This window comes from Marmota marmota, unplaced genomic scaffold (genome assembly GCF_001458135.2).
Source record: "Marmota marmota marmota unplaced genomic scaffold, marMar, whole genome shotgun sequence".
In the NCBI taxonomy this organism is placed as follows: domain Eukaryota; kingdom Metazoa; phylum Chordata; class Mammalia; order Rodentia; family Sciuridae; genus Marmota; species Marmota marmota.
The window spans coordinates 1955919-1974557 of record NW_025999992.1 but is presented as its reverse complement, the minus strand read 5'-3'; the positions used below and the strand labels follow the sequence as shown (position 1 = coordinate 1974557).

The 18639-nt window shown below is 55.7% G+C and overlaps 1 protein-coding gene across 1 annotated transcript in view; it reads right to left on the bottom strand.

The window, feature by feature from the left end:
* Apcdd1 (APC down-regulated 1) overlaps positions 1-18639 on the bottom strand; it is a 33143-nt gene that overhangs the window by 6457 nt on the left and 8047 nt on the right. The window contains exons 2-3 of the mRNA XM_015506058.2: positions 13053-13236; positions 8920-9451 (exon numbers count right to left, since the gene is read on the bottom strand). Of these exons, the coding sequence (XP_015361544.1) occupies positions 8920-9451; positions 13053-13236 (716 nt within the window). The remainder of the gene's footprint in view (positions 1-8919; positions 9452-13052; positions 13237-18639) is intronic.

The window sequence follows — 18639 nt, the reverse complement described above, 5'->3', positions numbered from 1 at the left end:
AGAGAGGGGGGAGAGGAGAGGGGGAGAGAGGGAGCTTGGGAGGGAGAGAAGAGGGAGGGAGGGGAGAGAGAGAGAAGGAGGGGAGAGGTGGGGAGAAGGAGAAAGGGGAGGGAATGGGGGGATAAGCCTTGTTGTCCCTTTGTCTGCTGACCGACAGCCACTCAGCTCCAGCCGTTGGCTGCAGATGTGCGGCCAGGAAGCTGGGCACTGAGCACCCGAGTGCTGGCCTTCGACCTTCTGTGTTTGCCCCCAGAAGCAGCACAGCTGGGCCACAGGTCACAGGGCTGTGTTTTTGAGAAAACCCTGGTTGTCTGCTAAGAGCCACCCTGAGGGGCAACTTGTGCCCCCGACTGGTTCTACTTCTGTTTCCCCGATGACCCGAGAAGTGGAGCAGCTTTTTGTGGGCCTCTTGGCCACTCGTACATCCTCTTTGAAGAAGGTCAAGTCCACCGCTTGTTTTTAAGCTTCTTGGTTTTGGGGAGGGGTTGCTGACAGTTTTCTGAATGACCCTTCGTGTACCATGAGGAGCCAAAGATGTCAGAGATGATGGGGTCCCTGGGCCTGTTTGTGGGTGCTGTCAGCCAGGGCCCAGGTGTGGCTGATCACTGGCTTGAATAAAAATTAAAGAGACCTGCAGGACAATCCCCGGGAAGCAGACGTGAGGCGGACACCTGTGTCTTCATACTGTGCCTTCCTTAAATAGCAGCCTCTCAAGATTGGCAGGTGGAAACAGAACGGCCTGTGGAGTGTCGAGCGAACGTCTCTGCCTGTGAAATGTCATCTGCTTCATGAAATGACTCTCTGGTTTTTATCCGTGCTGTGACACGATTCTCAGTGGGAAGTGTCCTTTCCCAGGTTCACTGAGCTGGCATCTGCAGGATCCCATTCCCCTGGATGCTAGACAGGGCCATTTAAAGGCAGAGTTTCTATATGCGGAGTATTCGAAGGTTAAAAGCAGAGAGTCAGAACATGCTTCCTAGTTGCTATTCTTCCGCCTGCTATAAAAAGCTTTGATGCAGGGGCTGTGGGTGAAGCTCAGTGGTAGGGCACTGGCCTAGCATGCTCAGGGCCTGAGTTTGATGCCCAGCGCTGCAGAAAAGGAGGGGGAGTTTCATTTGAAGCGGGGAGGGAGAAGGAAAAAGATCCCTATGTTAGAAATCTCTAAAAGGAGAAATCAAGCTTATTCTAAAAACAAAACCCACACCTTCCACCCTCTAGGTGAGTGCTGTTGTCAGGCAGGGTGGAGTCTGCCTCTTCTGCTGGCCTGACCCTGCGTACTCCCTGGTCACATGACTGCACCTTGCAGTGGGGACCCTGGATCCGGGGGGCTCCAGTGCATGCTGTCTTTAAGAGTCCCAGGCTCCCACAGAGATCGGGGGACATCTTCCAGCCAAGGAAACAAGGCACAGGGAAAAGAAGGGCTCAGATGAGCCAAAAGCCTTGGGATGCCCATTGTGTCTTGGGACTGGCTGAGTCCCACCTCCTGCCCTGTGTTGCCTCTCAGGCTAGGGTCCTGAAAGAACAGATGTCCCTCCCAAGGCTCTAGCCCTGGAAAGGCCTCCAGGGTGAGGACGGGTGGGGACTCTCCTGGCTCTCTCTGGTTTCCTGCCAACACCTATTCTCCATCAATAACCTCTGCTCCTGGGTCCACTCGTCTCTGTCATCAACCCAGAATGGAGGAACTGGCTCGAGAGGATCCTGTTGTGAGCAGATGGACCACAGAAGCAAGCTGGACACAACCTGAGTCTCCAGAAGCAGCATCTCTGGACTAAAAGCTGTGTTCCAGGGGAAGTGGGGACAGGGGATGGGAACTTCCTCTCCCAGGGTTTTGTTCCATAGACAAAAATACCTTCCTGTTTCTCAGAAAGAAGCCGCGGAGGCCGAGGGCCTGTGTCTACGGCTCTGTCTGCAGCTGCAGTTTGCCACGTCGGGTGGCCTTTCTGCTGTTGATGACCCTTTGTGTGCGTCCTCTAGGGTCTTCTCCATTGTACTGGAGCTCTCTCTCATATCTCCTGGGACATGGGCAGAATGATGGCCACACAGACCTGGACACAGGGAGGGCTCCCTGCCTGACTGGTGGAGAGAGAGCTGAAGGGTGGCACTCATTCCCGTAGGAGCTGACCCCCATGGAGGGCATTTTCCAGATGTGGGGTTCTAGGAGCCCTGGACCTGGGCTACTTCAAGCACCAGAAGGGATCAAGGTGGTTCTGCTTTCAGAAGGAGAGGGAGGTAAGAGCTGGGCCAAGAGGGTCGTGTCCCTGTGACTGTGGCTTTAAGTGCAGGCTGCTGGGCTGGCTGTCCACGTGCCATAAACATTAGTGCCCTTGAAATCAAAACCCTGGTCCCCAGGGGGAGGAAAGGCCTCCAGAGCGAGGATGGGTGGAATGGGGCCGCCTTGGGAGGTGACTAGGGCACAAGGTGGAGCCACACCTGTAGAGCTGGTGCCTTCAGAAAGAGGGGCTGCAGAAGGCACCTGCACTCTGCCGAGGCCCGCCAGCACCCAGCCATGCTGCCACCCTGCTCAGACATCAGCCTCCAGAGCCGGGAGATGGGACTCCGTGTGGTTGCCAACCCTCCAGCCTGGGCACTGCTCGGCACCTCCTGCAGGGGGTGGCATTGACGCAGGGAGCCGATCACCCCCTAGGAGGCGGGCCTATGCTCTAGGGGACTCAGAGTGAGTCATGGGGACCCTGCAAAGCAACCCACAGCCTCTTACAGGCATCTAGGAAGGGGCCTGGGCCAGGCGGACAAGGAGAGGAGGGTGAAGTCAGATTGTCGCCTTTGGGCCCGAGTCTGGATGCGTCCCCTCAAAGTCCACACACTTGAAACGTGACCCCAACTTCATGTTCATGCCATGTCAAGGTGGGCCTTTGGGCGGTCAGTAGGGTCAGGCGAGTCATGGGGCAGAGCCTTAGGATGAAGAGACTCAGCGGGCACACCCGCTCTGTTTGGCCGAGTGATGCTCCTGCCACATTAGGACTGAGCAACAGAGCCACACCAGGTGCCAGCACCTTGCTTTTGGACTTCCCGATCTCCAGAACCAGGTGCTAGCTAAACCACTGTGCTTACAAATCACCCGTCTCAGGTATTTTGTTATAGCAGCAGAGAAGCACTTTAGACACCATGTATCTATTCGCCTGCTGAATGCGGAGAGGAACCAAAGTCACCTGAACACTCTCTGCATCCTGGAATTCAGAAGGGACACTTCAGGGGTCCCCAGGAGCAACATGATACTTCTAGAAATGGGTCTTCTGAGAAGCTTGCCATCTAGAAAGTGAGCTCACAAGGCCTTTCCTGTTTTAGGAAACATGGACAATCCCACGAAAGCCCATCTGGCCTCCCCTTGCTGCTCAGACCCGCGGGACTCGACAGCAGCGAGGAGACAAGGACAGGAAGAAGCTGGTCACCGGGAGCCTGACTTTCAGATGGGTCACTCAAGAAAATCTGTATTCATTTTCACTTGATTCTTTCTTCTTCTCTTAGGTATTTTAATTCACTTAAATAATCAAAGTCAATTAATTTTAAGAGTTAAGGGGGCTTCGAATCCCAAGGACCCCCAGCTTAGCCCCTTCCTCCCCCTCGGTCCCACTGGCTCAGCTCACACCCGAGGAGTCAGGAGTTAACACGCTTTATAAACGGCTGATTTCCTGCTGCTTGGGGTTTCGCCCTGTCCTCTCAATGTTCTTGCCTTTTAAGGGATGAAATGTTTACCCCTGGCATTGTCCCTGACAACAAATCTTTCCTGGTCTTCCAACTCCTCACATAGAGCCACCCTGCCTGCCTGTCTGCCTGCCAAAGACTCCGGAGGAGTCAAGGGATACGACGATCTGTATCTGCAATGACCGCGCAGCTGGAAGCCCCTGCAGCCGCCACGGGAACTGCAACCCCGAGCAACCCTGTGGTCAGGGTTGCGACCCGGCTGCCCACTCCTCCCACACAGCAGGCTGCTAGCTGAGCACTGCTTCCAGGAGCACATCCTCCATGATTCACCTGCACGAGGACTGGCCCCCAAGGTTACTTCAGGTGCGACCCCATGGCCTTCGGGTCCCCCAGTCCCTCTTCTGTCTCCCGTCCCCTTGGCAACCCCTTTCCTTCCCCACAGGCAGGAAGAGAAGGCACCAGGGAGCTTCTACAAGCCCCGGGACCCTCCCCTTCCCCACAGACACCCCCCACCAGGAGCACAGCAGGCACGTACCCAAAGAGAGCCCCTGCCCAAAGTCCCTCTGATGTCCCCAACATCAGGAAGTCGCATGGTTCACTAGTATTTATCATATACAATCATCCCTCTGGATCTGTGGGTTTTACATCTGAGGATTCAATCAACTGTGGATCAAAATATTGCCAAAAATCTACCTCTTCTGAACATGGAGACCTTTTTCTTGTCATGATTCCCTAAACCATACAGTACAAGGACTTTTACCTAGCAGTCACACCACAGGACCTGTCATCTGGAGACGATCAAGGGCATATGGAGGACTGTGTAGGGTCTATGCAAACACTATTCCACTTTACATAAGGGACTTGAGCACCCGTGGGTTTGGTGTGTGTGGGTGGTGTCCTGGAACTGATGCCCACAGGGGTGACTGGTGGTCACAGGGCCAACTGTGCTCTGCCACAGGAGAGGGGCCTTGCAAACCCATGCTAATGGACAGCCAGGCGGACGGTTCAGGGAGCACAGTGCTGCAGCTTCTCGGGCGGGGCCCAGCCTCCGAGAGCTCTCCTCCCTGTGCTCTCCTCCCACTGCCCAGCCCCGCGGCTGCAAGTCTGCTGGGGGAGAATATTTAAGATACACGGATAGGGGAAGCTGTCTGGTTTTCAGACAGCCCCCTTGATTTACAACTCCGTCGTTGGGCCAGTGCAGGGTTTTGGAGAAAGACCAATTTCATTTGCTTACAAGTCTGATCCTGAGGCTCTGGCGTTTCTGCAGATCCCGGCAATCATTTGCTGTTAATTACCGTTGGATTCTATCGCTGCAGGAATGGACCTGCACCCGCCCATCCACTGCAGGGCTTGAAGGCTCTGCAGGGGCAGGGGCTGCCGGGCGCTGACTCCATTCAAGCACAGCGTCTTCCGTGGGGTTATTTTAGGCCCCCGTGGTTTTTCTTAATGAAGAGTGGCCAGTTGCCTCCTGAGAGCACCCTCTGCACCTGAATCTCTGCAAACATAATTTATTTGCCAAAAGACTCAGAGTCTCACAGCAAAGCTGCATCAGGCTTAGAAAAACAAGCCGGCTCGACATTTCTATTTTTACCTGGTGTTTCCACAGGGGCTGAGACTAGTGGTTTCGAACTCAATTTAGTATTTAAACTAATTTTCAGCCAGGTCTCTGTGGACCAGCCATTAGGGGAGGCACAGAGTTCCAAGGAGGAAGCTCCGACCCCTCCTGGCAGGGTGTGGGTCTTTGGAGACGCTCCCTGGCTCCTCCTATCCTGGGCCAGGCGCCACAGAACCCCACAACCTGCTGCAGCAATGCCCACAGGGCCTTCGCCAGGCCCAGTGCTCAAACAGACCCCGACGGCCAGGTCCATCTGCTTTTCCTCGTGGCTTTCCTGGGAAGGATCTGAGAACTTCCTGAGGACTCCGCAGCACGCCGTGGGCCAAGAGGTACACAGCGAGGGTCAACAGGAGAAGAAAGGCCCTTTCAGGTCCCAGAGCCACGCCGACCAGCCTTGGCCATGCTGGCCAGGCAGCCGTGCTAGTCCAGGGCCCTGGCCTTGGCTGGCTCTGGAAGCCCAGGCCCTCTTCCCCGCCAGGCCGCCAGCGCTTGCGTGACCTCTGCCTTCCTCGGAGTCCCGGCTGTGCTTTTTGTTTTCTGTAATTTTACTTTTGCGTGGTGATGGTGTTTGGGTAACAGGAGATCACGGCACAAACTGCAAAGGTGAGAAAATAACGCGGGCCCAGCCGTCCCCATCTCCTGGCCCCTTCTCGGTGGTCACGGTTCCTGTGCCTGACTCCTGTCCTCTCCTATCACTGGTCTGATCAAATGGCATCCACGGGGCTAGTCTGCACCTTTCTTTATCTACTGTGTCACTTAGTACATCCTAGATAACATCTAGTTCCCCAAGTTCTTTCCACCCTTCATATTTCTGGAGTCAGGGAATCAGGCCTGAGGCTTTGGAGTCCATTTCTTAAGAATACAGGTAAATGTCCCCACAACAGCCCCCCGCAGAGGGGAAAGGAGAAGACAGAAGGAAGTGCTTTCATGTCGGGCCAGGCACACACTTTGATGTCCCTGTCAACCACCATCCATGCCCCGGCACCAGCCACAGATGGACACAGGGGGACAGAGGCCAGACAGTACCCCACAGGGTAACCCCACTGGATCTGATATTCCTACCATCTTGTAGCAAAGACAAAGCAGGGTTGTAAGAGGTCAGACAGTACCAGTGCCAGTCAACTGAGGCTGAGGACTGGGGCAGGGAGACTCTCATTGCCAAAGTCCACTTTCTTGCCCATTTATCCAGACCATGGCTTAAAAACCCAAAACTACCAGCTCTAGGGTGGTGGGGCGTAGCTCAGTGGTAGACGCTTTCCCAGCATGCTCAAGGCCCCAGCATCACGAACAAAATAAAACAGAACACTCCTCAACATTTTTGTTTATAAAGATTCTATAAAGATCAGCATCACAACTGCCATGCCAGTTCCGAGGCCCTCCAGTGTGTGGTGGCACACTAGCTCCCCTTCGTGAGGGACACTAGCCACAGAGAAGGGTCCTCCCCAGCTGGACCAGGGGAGTAGCCAGGAGGATTCCCCTGGAGCTTCTGGGATCAGGGATGTGGACTAGACCTGCAGGACCTCCCAAAGGAGTCACCCGTACCTCCAGAAAGTGAAGGGCCGAGGTCTGGCAAGAGGGGCTGGTGGGTCACTCCCGCACACTTTCAGTTCTACAAAGAGCTAAGGGGTCAAAGCACCCACAGGGGCACATGCTGGAGAGGAGAGCCACCTGAACCTGGGCGGGGGCAAGCAGCACCTGACGTCAGGCATGGGGCACCACCCGCCTCCCCCAGGGCAAGTCAGCCTCTTACTCAGCCCCAGCCTCACCTCTCCCGAGTCCTGGCTGTCTGGCTGCTCTAGGGACTTGCTGGAGAGGAAGCAGGCGCAAAGAGGGCTCTGCCCATTGGCAGGTCTTCAACAGGGCTTGGGGGAGCCAGTGGGAGGGGCGTGCTGCTGGCCAAGGTGGGGCTCCTGGGTGACCTGGGGGCCACGTTCATCCCTGACAGTGTCCCTATTACCGCCCGACTCTCAGAGGGCTGGCTGCACTGTACTCAGAGAAGCCCAGCTGAGGGCATGAGAGTCCTCTTGCCCTGCTACAGCCACCTGCTGAGATGCCAGGAGAGGCGCTGTGTGGCTGGGGGCTCCACGGTGACTCCAGATCACACCTTCAACTGCAAAGTCCCAGAATGTGCCTGAAGCCCACGAACTGCATGGTTTCCCAGGTGGCCCAGCAACGCCTGGCCCAGGGCCACCGTGCCCAGGCACCACCCTGGTCCTCCTCGCCAGGCCCTTGCTGGAGCTGGCAGGCCACAGGGGCAGAGCTCTGGGCTCCTCCCTATGAGACCTCCCTGAGCACTCCCGGGAACTCCCACACCTGCCATGAGGGAGCGGGGCATGAGGGGCCCCTCTCACGGCACCTCTGCAGTGCCCCGGAATCCTAAGGTCAGAGCGAGCAGAACTGGCTTCTGTGTCAGGACAAGCCCGGTGGCACCGTGAGTCCTGCAGGTGCACCACAAGCCCCGGGAGGGCAGGGACTTGCACACAGGCCACACCCTGAGAAGCAACCAGAGGAAGCACCTCCGCCATGGGGCAACGACCGTAAGGCTGCTTTCATTACACGAACTCACGATAACAGGTTAAGAGACAAGGGCACCAGAGGGCATCGTGTGGTAGAGGAAGTCCTCTGTGATGCCCAGGCCAGCCGCACGCGAGCTCACAAGACCTCTAAGGAAGACGACTGTCACAGGTGAATAAGCCATCCCAGACGTCAGCCAGCCTGTGATGGCAGCTACTGCTCTAGAGTGCTCCATCAAAGCCCTGGGGGACCGCCGGGGGACACATCAGGAACTGCAGCAAGCCTGCTCAACCTGCTCCCGCTGCCGCGCACACGCACTCCTAGGGCTGTGGACGGGCAGCTGCACGCTGACCACCGTTCTGAGCCTGTGAATTCCACAGAATTACTGCGGTGTCACTGGGGAAGAGAGAGCCACCAGTGGTCCTTGTTTCCAGCCCTCCCCACTCGGTCCTCCCTTCGGATCACAGTGACTTCCCACTTCACATGGTGAGGTGGAAAGAAGTGGGCGTCTGCAGGAAAGAGGTCCGGGCTCAAGTCTTGGCACCGAAACTCACAAGTGGGAGATCATGGGGACCTGACCCCCCCGTCTTCGGCTGCCTGCTGTGCCCAGGAGGATCATAATAGCATCCACCCCCAAGGCCACTGTGCACACCCAAAGCAGTAACAGGAAGGTCTCTGTGACGCCTAAAATGCCATTTTCACCGTCTCCTCCTGTGGCCCCTCCCCCTCCGCCAGAGCTGGGCTGGCGGCTGTCATCTGGTCTCTGTGCCAAGCGTGGCTGTGATGTCCTTTCCTTTGTGCTTTGCTCTGGGAGTCACAGAAGAGCGCTGTCGGACATTAGTGCCAGAAAATTTCTAGGACTGTCACCCACACCGCCAACCACTTCAAACAGGCATACCTAGCCCCAGGTCACTGAAAGCCAGCTGGTGGCAGCCCCGGGTCTCCTGCCTGGCTGTCCTCTCCCACCCACCAGCCCTCCTCTCTTCTCCTGCAGTCCCATCTTGGTCTGTCCCTCCCCTGAGATGAACGCTCCCTGTCACGGGTCCCTTTGCACCTGTGACATGCCCTTACCAAGGGCCACCTGCTTGGCTTAGTAGGAGGAGGTGCAGGGCTGCGGCCAGCCGGGTTACCTTGGCATTCTGCAGGGGCGGCTGATAACTGGAGGGCCGGTAGAACACCCGCTGGGTGGCGTCTGTGTGGATGTCCCCGAGGAAGAGCTCCTGCACCAGGTGGTCCAGGTTCTGGTGCAGGTACTGCTTCTCCACGCGGATGAGCTGCAGCTCGTGCATGGCGAAGTTCACGGCCCTGGTGCACTCGCAGCCGTTCTCCTCCCGCCACAGGTCGTAGGCCACATCCTGCACCCAGGGGCCCCCGGTGGCCAGGAAGCCTGGACACGTGCGGTTCACCAGCTGGCTGAGCTGCTCAGCCACTGCCTCCGTGTGGCAGATGACCTGGACGTTGTGCAGCTGGTAGTCAGCCTCCGTGCCTCCGCGGATGATCCAAGAGGCCTGGCGCAGGCGGATCTTGCCGCGGATGATGAGGGTATAGGTGGGATTTGTGCACCGGTTGCTGCCATAGTAAAACTGGTAGGCCTGAAAGGTGTTGTTGTGATAGAACCTGTAGGACCTCGTGAGGAACTCTGGCCCCGACCGCACCTCGCAGCTGGAGGAGAGAAGAGGAGAGGTGGTGAGCCCAGGGCAGGGGGAGGGACAAGGGAGGAGAGGTGGGGAGCCCAGGGCAGGGGGAGGGACAGGGGAGGAGAGGTGGGGATCCCAGGACTGGGGGAGAGATGCATGCCAGCAGTAGAACACACAACATGCTGTCTACACGGCCGGCCTGCAGGTCCAATTCTTTGAACCCTTACACCAGCCAGGGGTTACATATGATTATCACTTCATTTTACAGCTGGAGAAATGGAGGTACAGGCCAAGACACGTGGCCAGCTACTGCATGAATCCAGGCAGCAGGGCCCCAGGGACTGCTCTGAGCACTGCACCAGTCTGTGTTCACTGGGGAACAGGCCGGGGGAGCCCAGGCTCCTCAGTCCTGGCTGTGGGCCTATTCACAGAGACATTTCCTCCTGGATAAGGAAGAAGAGTGCGGAGCAGGCCTAGCAAAGGAATTCCCTTCTCTGGATCAAAAGTGGATGACTTCATGAAATGTCATTTAAGGGACTGTGTCTAGTGCAGGCAGAGGCAAGATGTACACTGTCTTGAAAGGGAACCTAGTCCCTGGTTGCAGACAAATTCACCCTCCCTCCCACCCATTCAAAAGGGATTTTCCCTCTAGCTGAGTGGTGGGGGTGGGGGAAGAGGCCACTAAGTGAAAGGGAAGCTAATACCAGGAACCAGGGTCCCTTTGGCTTGTGTGGGCTGACAGGGAGGAAGTGTCCTTTGCTGGGGCGTTAGATAAAGGCTGGGGTCCTGACCAGGACACTCAGACTGGCAATCACAGCAAAGGTGTCTGGGGTTTCAGCTCTGGGCCTCTGCACTGCTCCAGCTGCCACCAAGTGCCATGGCTGCACAGCCCAGGGCAGCAGAGGTGTAGAGCCAGGGTATGCAATGCTTCCCCCAGAGACTGGTGTGTTGAAGCTGCTTGGGCCCTAATGCAGAGGTGCACAGCGGCTTCTGGTGATTGGATCACGAGGGCTCTGACCCCAACGGTGGGTTGATCCACTGGATGGGTTAATAATTTGAGTGGATTCTCTCAGGAGGTGGTGGAAACAGGAGGAGGTGGGGCCTGCTTGAAGGGAGCAGATACTGGGTAGGCCCTGGGAGGGGATTTCTTGCCCCTGAGCCCTTTCTGTCTTCTCTTCCCAGCTGCCATGAGCAGAGCAGTGCCCTTTGGCCTTGCCCTTCCGCCACGATGCTCTGCCTACCTCAGGCCCAGATCAAGGGAGCCAGTAGACTATGGATTGAAACTCTGAAACCATGAGCCAAAATAAATTTTTCCTCCTTAGAGCTGTCTTCTCAGGCATTTGTCACAGTGATGAAAAGCCAAATGACAGGAGGGACTCCTTAAATCACTGGCCAAAGAGCCTGTCCATGAGCTTCTGTGAGATCTCGGCTTCTGGTCCTGATTCTCAGCTCACCAGAGCTGGCCTTCAGTCCCTGCTCCTGTCTACAACTTGAACAGAGATTCTGGGCTGAGCTGACACAACACGGGTACATCAAGCCACTCAGGCCTTCTCAGAACCGCTAACATGCTAGTTCTTCAGCTGAGACCTGAGAGAGAGAGAAAGCTACATCAGGGGGTACCCATGGCAATAGAAAGTTGTCACCTAGTGTCAAATGACATCCTATGGATGTAAGACACAGCGGTCCTGCAGGCACCAGTCACTGGAGCCACAGGGGTGAGGAGACACTCCAGCTCTCTCCTCCAAGGAGAGAGGAGAGAGTGAGCAGCACCCAGGTCACGGAGGCTGAGAAGAGCCTCTTGATGATTTGTCTTGTCAGCACTGCTTTCGATCCACTGCATGCCAGGCCCTCCTGCCCACTGCATCCTGGGCCCTCCCCCCTACTGCATCCCGGTCCCTCCAGCCCTCTGCAACCCAGGCCCTCCTCCCTACTGCATCCCAGGCCCTCTTGTCCACCACATCCCAGGTCCTCCTCCCCACTGCATCCCAGACCCTCCTCCTACTGCAACTCAGGCCCTCCTCCCCACTGCATCCCAGGCCCTCCTGCACCCTACATCCCAGGCCCTCCTGCACCCTGCATCCCAGGCCTTCCTCCCCACCGCATCCCAGGCCCTCCTGCATACTGCATCCCAGGCCCGCCCATTCTCCACTGAGCCTCTGCTCTCTCCACTCAGAAGTGAGTGACAGTCTTTTAGTATCACCCCCAATCCCTGTTGCTCCTGTGTGGTTGCCACTCAGCAGCTGCAGTGCTCTTTAGGAAAGCCGAAGCTGAAAACTTCCTAGTTCTCTCTGATGAGAAACTTGCACGGGGGCACGTGGGGCGCTCCTGTCATTCCAGGCAGAGGGATGGCTTGAGCCCAGTAGCAGCAGTCAGCCTGGGCAACAGAGTAAGTCCCCTTCTCAAACAGACCAATGCCCCAAAAGGGGACCTGCTGTGCAAGGTGCCTTTGGAGCTGGCTCCACCCTCCTCCAGGTGCATTCCTGCTCACTCCACGCAGCTGGCTGCAGGGTCTTCTTGACCACTCTGCCTCCAGCCTAGATTTTGCTAGTTCCTCCAGACTGAAGCCCTTCCCATAGCCTCTGTAGGCAGCTCACTTCTGCTGGACTTTCTGGCCCCCACCCTTATCCTGAAGTGGGGGCCCTGGTGTTTTCCTGCCACCTGTCATACTCCGTGCCCCTCGGCCACGGGACTTCTTCGTATAGATTTACATGTATTTGTAATATCCCTGAAGATAGGGACCAAGTCTGTTTGGTGCACTGCTTTATACAGGAAATATAACATAGTGCTTGGCACGTGGTAGGCACCTAATAAATGACCATTTTAAAGTTATGATCTTGCATTAAGAATCTTATGCAAATAATTTATAATGCCTTTACTTTAAGAGACTCCCATTTTCAGAAAAAAAATTCTGAATCTTCATCATCTTATAACATTTCTTTTCCCTCTTTTCTGACATGCACTTGATCCCTCCCCATGGAACCTGGAGGCTACTTATCCAACCCCAGGAACAGTGCACGGGGAGAAGCGATCCTATCCCAGGGTTTGTCTAGTTAATGCTCGACAATTTAGTGGGCAGAAAAAAACATCACAGATCTGCCTCTAGACTGTTTTTAAAAGCTCTAATCGAAGATAAGCTGGAGCTCAAACTGGGGTAAATCTCAGCCTCATGGCATGGAAACGAATCTCAGAATCACGCGCTGGCTGGCCCAGGCAGCTCTCACCTTGCTCTGGGAGCCCTGAAGCCACATATTGAGTTACCAGGCTATGGCTAGAACCTAGAGGCCACAGGAGCTTGCCAGGCATGTTCAGGGTTGGTGACACACAGACGCTTAATTTCACTTGCTAATGGATTCTTTTTATGTACAGTGGTCCCGCAGAGTTCAGTAAACAAGGATCTATTCACTCGTGGCTGTGGTTCAAGTAGCACAATATAATCTCTGCTCCAGCGTAGGATTTCTACAGCACTTAGCTCTGTTTCTTAACCAACCATCATTTCTAACCTGGTCCTTCATTAGGACTCACACAACACTGTAGGCTATATAGAGTCCAAGAACCAGAGAAACCTCACAGAGAGTCTTCTGGTCCCTCCCCAGCCCCTCCCACCTCCGCAACCCTTGAGCCCTCACCCTGTGGAGACCCAGTGGCCCTCGATGGTCGGTGGCATCTGCACAGTGATCCGCGCGCCATTGTGGAGGTGTCTGAGCATGTGATGGCACTGGGACTCCTTGAAAGCCCTCCAGGCACTTTTCTCTAAGGACCGAGGATGGGATCTGCCATCAGGATGAAGGAGGGCAGAACCCTCTCCCAGCCCTGGAAAAGAAAGGTGGGCAGTTAGGGAAGGGCCTGGAGCATTTGAAGACTGAAGGCTTCCTCTGTTGTGTGCCACTCTGCTGGCTCCCACAGGACCCACTCTCCAAGGGGAAGTGTCCCTGGGAGCCACTTCCCAGGTGGCAAAACTGAGGTCCATGGGGACAAGGGCTTGCTTTGCTTGAGGTCACCTGGCTAGGTACCAGCAAAACAGGAGTTCGAATCCGTGCATCTATGAACGGTGACTAAGGCAGGCACCTGTGGGAGCACCTGTGTGGTGCAGGCAAGGGAGTGACCACAGCTATGGAGGACAGCCATGGACATGTCCCAGAGCCACCAGGGGAGGAGACAGGGTTGAAGGGAGACGTGAGAAAGGGGTCACTCGGAAGGGTGGACACGTGCCAGGCCACCTGTGGATGAGGAAGGAGAGAGCTAGGGCACCAGTCTCGGTAGAAACGTAGCCTGGAGATGGAAGGACCAGGGGCCGGGGAACAGCTCTGGAGCTTCCGGCAGGGAATCTCTTCCCTTGGTGGCCCCATCTGCTCACACCAGCACGTGCATTTTCTAGCTCTCTCCGCCTCTGGGTGGAGGTCCTTGCTCTGATCTGAGTGCAGTGTGTCCCCAAGGGCTTGCGAGTCAAAAGCTTGGCTTCCAGTGTGGTGTTGCTGAGAGGTAGAGGGAGCTTCAGGAGATGGGGCCCAGGACAGACATTTAGGCCACCGGGTGCTGCCCTCAGGAGATGAGTGCAGTCAGTGGGACCCTGGATGGTGGTCGCAAGGGGGCTGTCATAAAAGAACGTGCCTGGCCACTCCCCAGCCTCTTATACTTCCTGACTTGCCATGTGACCTCCGCCTCTCACCAGTGCTCCTGCCAACATGCCGACTGTCCTGTGACACAGCCACGGGCCCAGAGGAGAGCCAGTACTGTGCTAACTGGGCTATCAGCCTCCAAGACGGAGCTCCACAAGAACCCAGTCTCAGAAAAACTGAACAGTCCACACAGTCTTTTTAATCAAGATAATTACGAGAAGATCACAATTTTGTTTCTGGAGAGTAAAGCACGACTAGGAATAAGTTTATCTTCACAACGGTATTTTAGGTTGGCCACCATCTACCCATGCAAAGTCACCACCAGCTGACGTCCAGAGGAAAGCAATGGGGACAAATGGGGCATCGCTGAGAGCCCAGTCCCCCTTGAGAGTCTCTCCTGAAGGGACCAACAAATCGATGGGTCTTAGGGAGGGCCCGCCATGTACTTGACACCATGTCAACAGAAAGAGACATGAGTTAGACAAATGTGTGAAAATACGACAGAATCTACATAAAGTCAAACGACCCATCAGATCACTGCTCCTGAGGAGGCGATCCTTCGATTTCATCCAACCCCTGAATGACCTCATGGAGACCATGGCTCACGAGGGCCATCTGAAATCACAAGTGAGACCCAGAGTACAGTGACTTACAGCCACATGAAGAAAATCTACCAGGACACACTCAGGCCTGCAGGCAGGTGACATCCAGATATCTGAAATTTCTAGATTTCTGTCATATCCAGGTATCTGCTATCATGTGGTCGAAAAACTCAAAGATGGAGCTACTGTTTGGTGGAGAGTCCCGGCTGCGAGACGGCAGCGTCCCCACGTGTGACCTGGGTTTTCCTGCAGGTGAGTGCTGGTTTGAGAAGGAGCAGGATTTCAGCTGCTTTGGCACCTCACCTGAGCCCATGGCAAGGAGGCATGGCACCTCCTGGCATCTCCACCAGGTAAACCGTGACCAGCGATCCCGGACAAAGATGACTGGGTTGGGGTTAGGGTTAGGGGGTTAGGGTTAGGGCTAGGGGGTTAGGGTTAGGGTATTTAGAGTCAGGATTAGAGTTAAGGTGTTAGGGTTATGGTTAGGGTGTTAGGAATATGTAGTTAGAGTTAGGGTATTTGTTTTAGGGTTAGGGTATTTGTATTAGGGTTGGGGTGTTAGAATTAGGGTTAGGGGGATCGGGTTAGGTTGTTAGTGTTAGAGTTAGGGTTAGGGTTAGGGTTTCAGGGTCAGGGTATTAGGATTATGCAGTTAGGGTTAGGGTATTTGTTTTAGGGTTAGGATGTCAGGGTTAGGTTTATGCTGTTAGGGTTAGGGTTAAGTAGCTCAGGTTAATGCAGTCTCCCCGCTGGCTCTGTCTGGCCCAGTCCACTGCCTCTGGCTTGAGCTGGAATGAGGGAAACTGCAGAAACGGGAGATCTCTGTCTGGTGACCTTGTTACTATGTGGGAGGGTCCTCCTACTGGAGGGGCACTCCTGGTGTGTCCCCGCAGCCCTCACCATCCCTCCCCAGGCCATGGGAGGAGACAGGTTGTCTTTCCCAGCCATTTTTCTCCTTCTGTTTTGAGAGCCAGGCTGTTTACAAAGTATGTGCATTTTGATCAGCTCCCCCAGGTCTGATGACGCTGCCCTTCAGTGGTCAGCTCTGGCACTGGGGCAGTCAGCAAGGGATGAATCTGGTGAACGACTGGCCCTCCTATCATGGACACCATTGACAGCGTCCTCTGACTGAGTGCTCTTCACTGTCTGGTCTTCAACCCCCATCTGTCCACACTACATTGTCCTCTTATTTGGTTTCAATCTGACGCAGGAGATAAGATGCTCATAGGACCTCCCCGAGTCCCGGGGCTGCGATTCTCTTGATGACAGTAAAGCTTTTCTGAATGTCCCTGTTCAGCAATCAAGGAACAAAAGGCAACACGGCCTGCTGTTGGAGGGTCCACGTGTGATCGATTACGCTGTGAGGAGTTTCAGATAGGTTTTAGCCAAACTCACAAGGCACTGGGAGTCGGAGAAGGGTCTACTTGAAACAGGACCCAAGCATTCAGTAAAGGTGCCATCAGTGACCACAGCCAGGCTGTGTTCTAAAACGCGGTGGTAAACTCCGCCACCTGCACGTGTTTTCCATGGAGATAACAAGACGGGTGCAGTGGAGGGGCCGCTCGGGGGGGTGGGGGGGGAAATTGGACCTGCCACGGGGAGGGTTTCACTGAACCCGCGATTTCAATGATGGTTAAGATGCATCAGTATTTTGTTACCAGAGACAAAAACAATTGCATTTGAACGATGACACGAGGCTTTAACAGTAGTTCTGGGAAGCAGTGAGTCACTGCAGCAGCCGGGGGTGGCTCTGACATTCCTTTGATCTATACAGGGAGACGTGGGGATTGCTCACGCAGATGCATGGCCACTGCTTGCCCTTGGCGTTTGGGCAGTGGAGTGTAAGCACGGCCTGGCTCTCCTGGGCACCCTCGACTCTAAGTCACTGAAGGAGCTGTAGGAGAGCACATGCCCGGCAGCCGCTCTGGCCATGACAGAATGTGGCTTCACTGATGGCTGACAGGCACCATGCTCTGCTACAGGCCTGGCGGTCGGGGCGGAGGGCAGGAGCCATGGGCGAGGGGGGGCACTACACACGCAGACTCAGTGGTGTGCTCCTGATTCTCAGAACCAGCCTATCTGCCATCAGACTAGAGGTATGGAGCCCAAAGGCACATGGGAAGGAAGTGCCAGTGCTCAAAGGCGTGTCTGAGTCCAGTTGCCAGGGGCAAAGGCGGGCCGCCCTCCTGGCCACTGCAATCCCACCATAAAGAACTCCAAGCAGGAAACAAGGGCGTCCTGCCCCTGGCCATCCCCTGTCAGCACGGCAGCCGCCAACACCTGAACCTTCCAGGCGCTGGTATCCGCATCTCTCGTGAGCAGAGGTGTCACCCACCTGCCAGAGCCGGCTTCTCCTGAGCACAGCGGTGTCATTACCATCAATGTTAGTGACAAGGCTCTTAGGCCAACCTCAAAAGGTCCCTCCTAACTAGAAGACAGTTAAAATAATGGTGAAAGTTGCCCAGGGTCAGCCTTACTCTGAGCCGGGAAGACAGACAAGCAGCTAGCTCTCAGGAGCGTTCACCAAGCACCCGTGGCCCTGGAGTGGAAGGGGCGGGACCCCGAGCGCCAGACCTGGAGCCTGTCTGTTCTGCTGGCTCAATGAATGCCCATCAACTCTTACTGTGTCTATTTTAGGGACCAGAGGCACAGAGACGAACAAAGGCAAGCTCTTGGACCTTGAGGTTCTCAAAGTCTCTCTGACATAGATGTTGAAAAGGGTAGAGATGACGAAGGAGGGGTCCTGGGAGGAAAAGTGGGACCCTAGAGGCAGAAGAGTGGCAGTGAGCACATATACAGGTTGTTCCTGAGGCTGGAGTCACACAGGGAAGGCAGCCTCCTTTCAACCAGTGGTTGAGGAAACAAAGCCCAATCTGCCCATCATTGGAAAGCAGGGAAGAAGTGTTCAACTGGTTTGGGTTTCTGCCAACCAATACCCAAGCAACTGCGAGTGGGCCAGGCTGAGGGGCCCCTGAGGCAGTCAGTACAGTGGGAGCCTCAGTGAGCAGCCAGGTAGGGAGACACCCACAGCTGTCACAGCTCACCAAGGACGCTGTGACAGGCTCACGCTCTAGGGCAGTATTCAGTGTGGGGCAGAAGGACGGGCTGGTGTTCACACTGGTCTGTTTTCTACTGCTCTGACAAAACACCTGAGGCTTGGTAACTTGTTTTTCAAAATGAGGTTGACTGATCTCAGCTTTGGAGGAACAGCGGGGGGCCACAGCCTCTGCTCAGCTCTGGCGAGTCCTCTAGGCTGCACTGCATCCTGCGTCACAGCGTCACAGTGTCTCGGCGAAAGAGTGCCAGAGGAGATCATGTGGAGACAGGCAGAGTGTGCGAGAAGAGAGTACAAGGCAGGAAGGCTAGGTGAGGAGAGGTCATGAGACTGGAAGTGTAGGAGACCATGGGGCAGAACGAGTGCATGAGCAGAGGAGCAAGCGACATAGCAGCGTCCTGACATCCGAGGCTTCCTCTGAGAGCAGCCCTGGTGCCCCCTCCAGGGATACCACCTGAGAATTCTGGTCCACCAGGGGCCTGTGTTCCCGCATCCCCTGGAGGTGTAAGCCCAGCCGTTCACTCCCACAGTCAGGAGGCCTGCGGGTCAGGGTACTGCTCCCTGCACGGCAGCTGCGGACATTATAGCCTGGAGGTTGGGCTGGGTGAGGGTCTAGGCCCCAGAGGGGCTTGTGAAGGAAGCAGGCCCTGCATCTCCCTGTGGGTTATGGAGGACATCTCTGCCCGATGAAGGAAGGGCTGTCCAGGCAGAAGACACCACCTCCAACAGGAGGGCGCTGCTGTGCCCGTGGGGAGAACCAGGCTCAGGGATGGAGATGCCCGTGGGCAGAGGGCAGGCAGCCATGGTCAAGCAGGATGTACGTGCGGAGGGAGGCCCCTCTGGGAAGCTGAAGAGGCACCCCACAGCTTTCATCACTGTAAGGGCAGGAGGAGAATGCCATTGACATTTTGGAAAGACTACTTTTTTCGGGGGGGGGGGG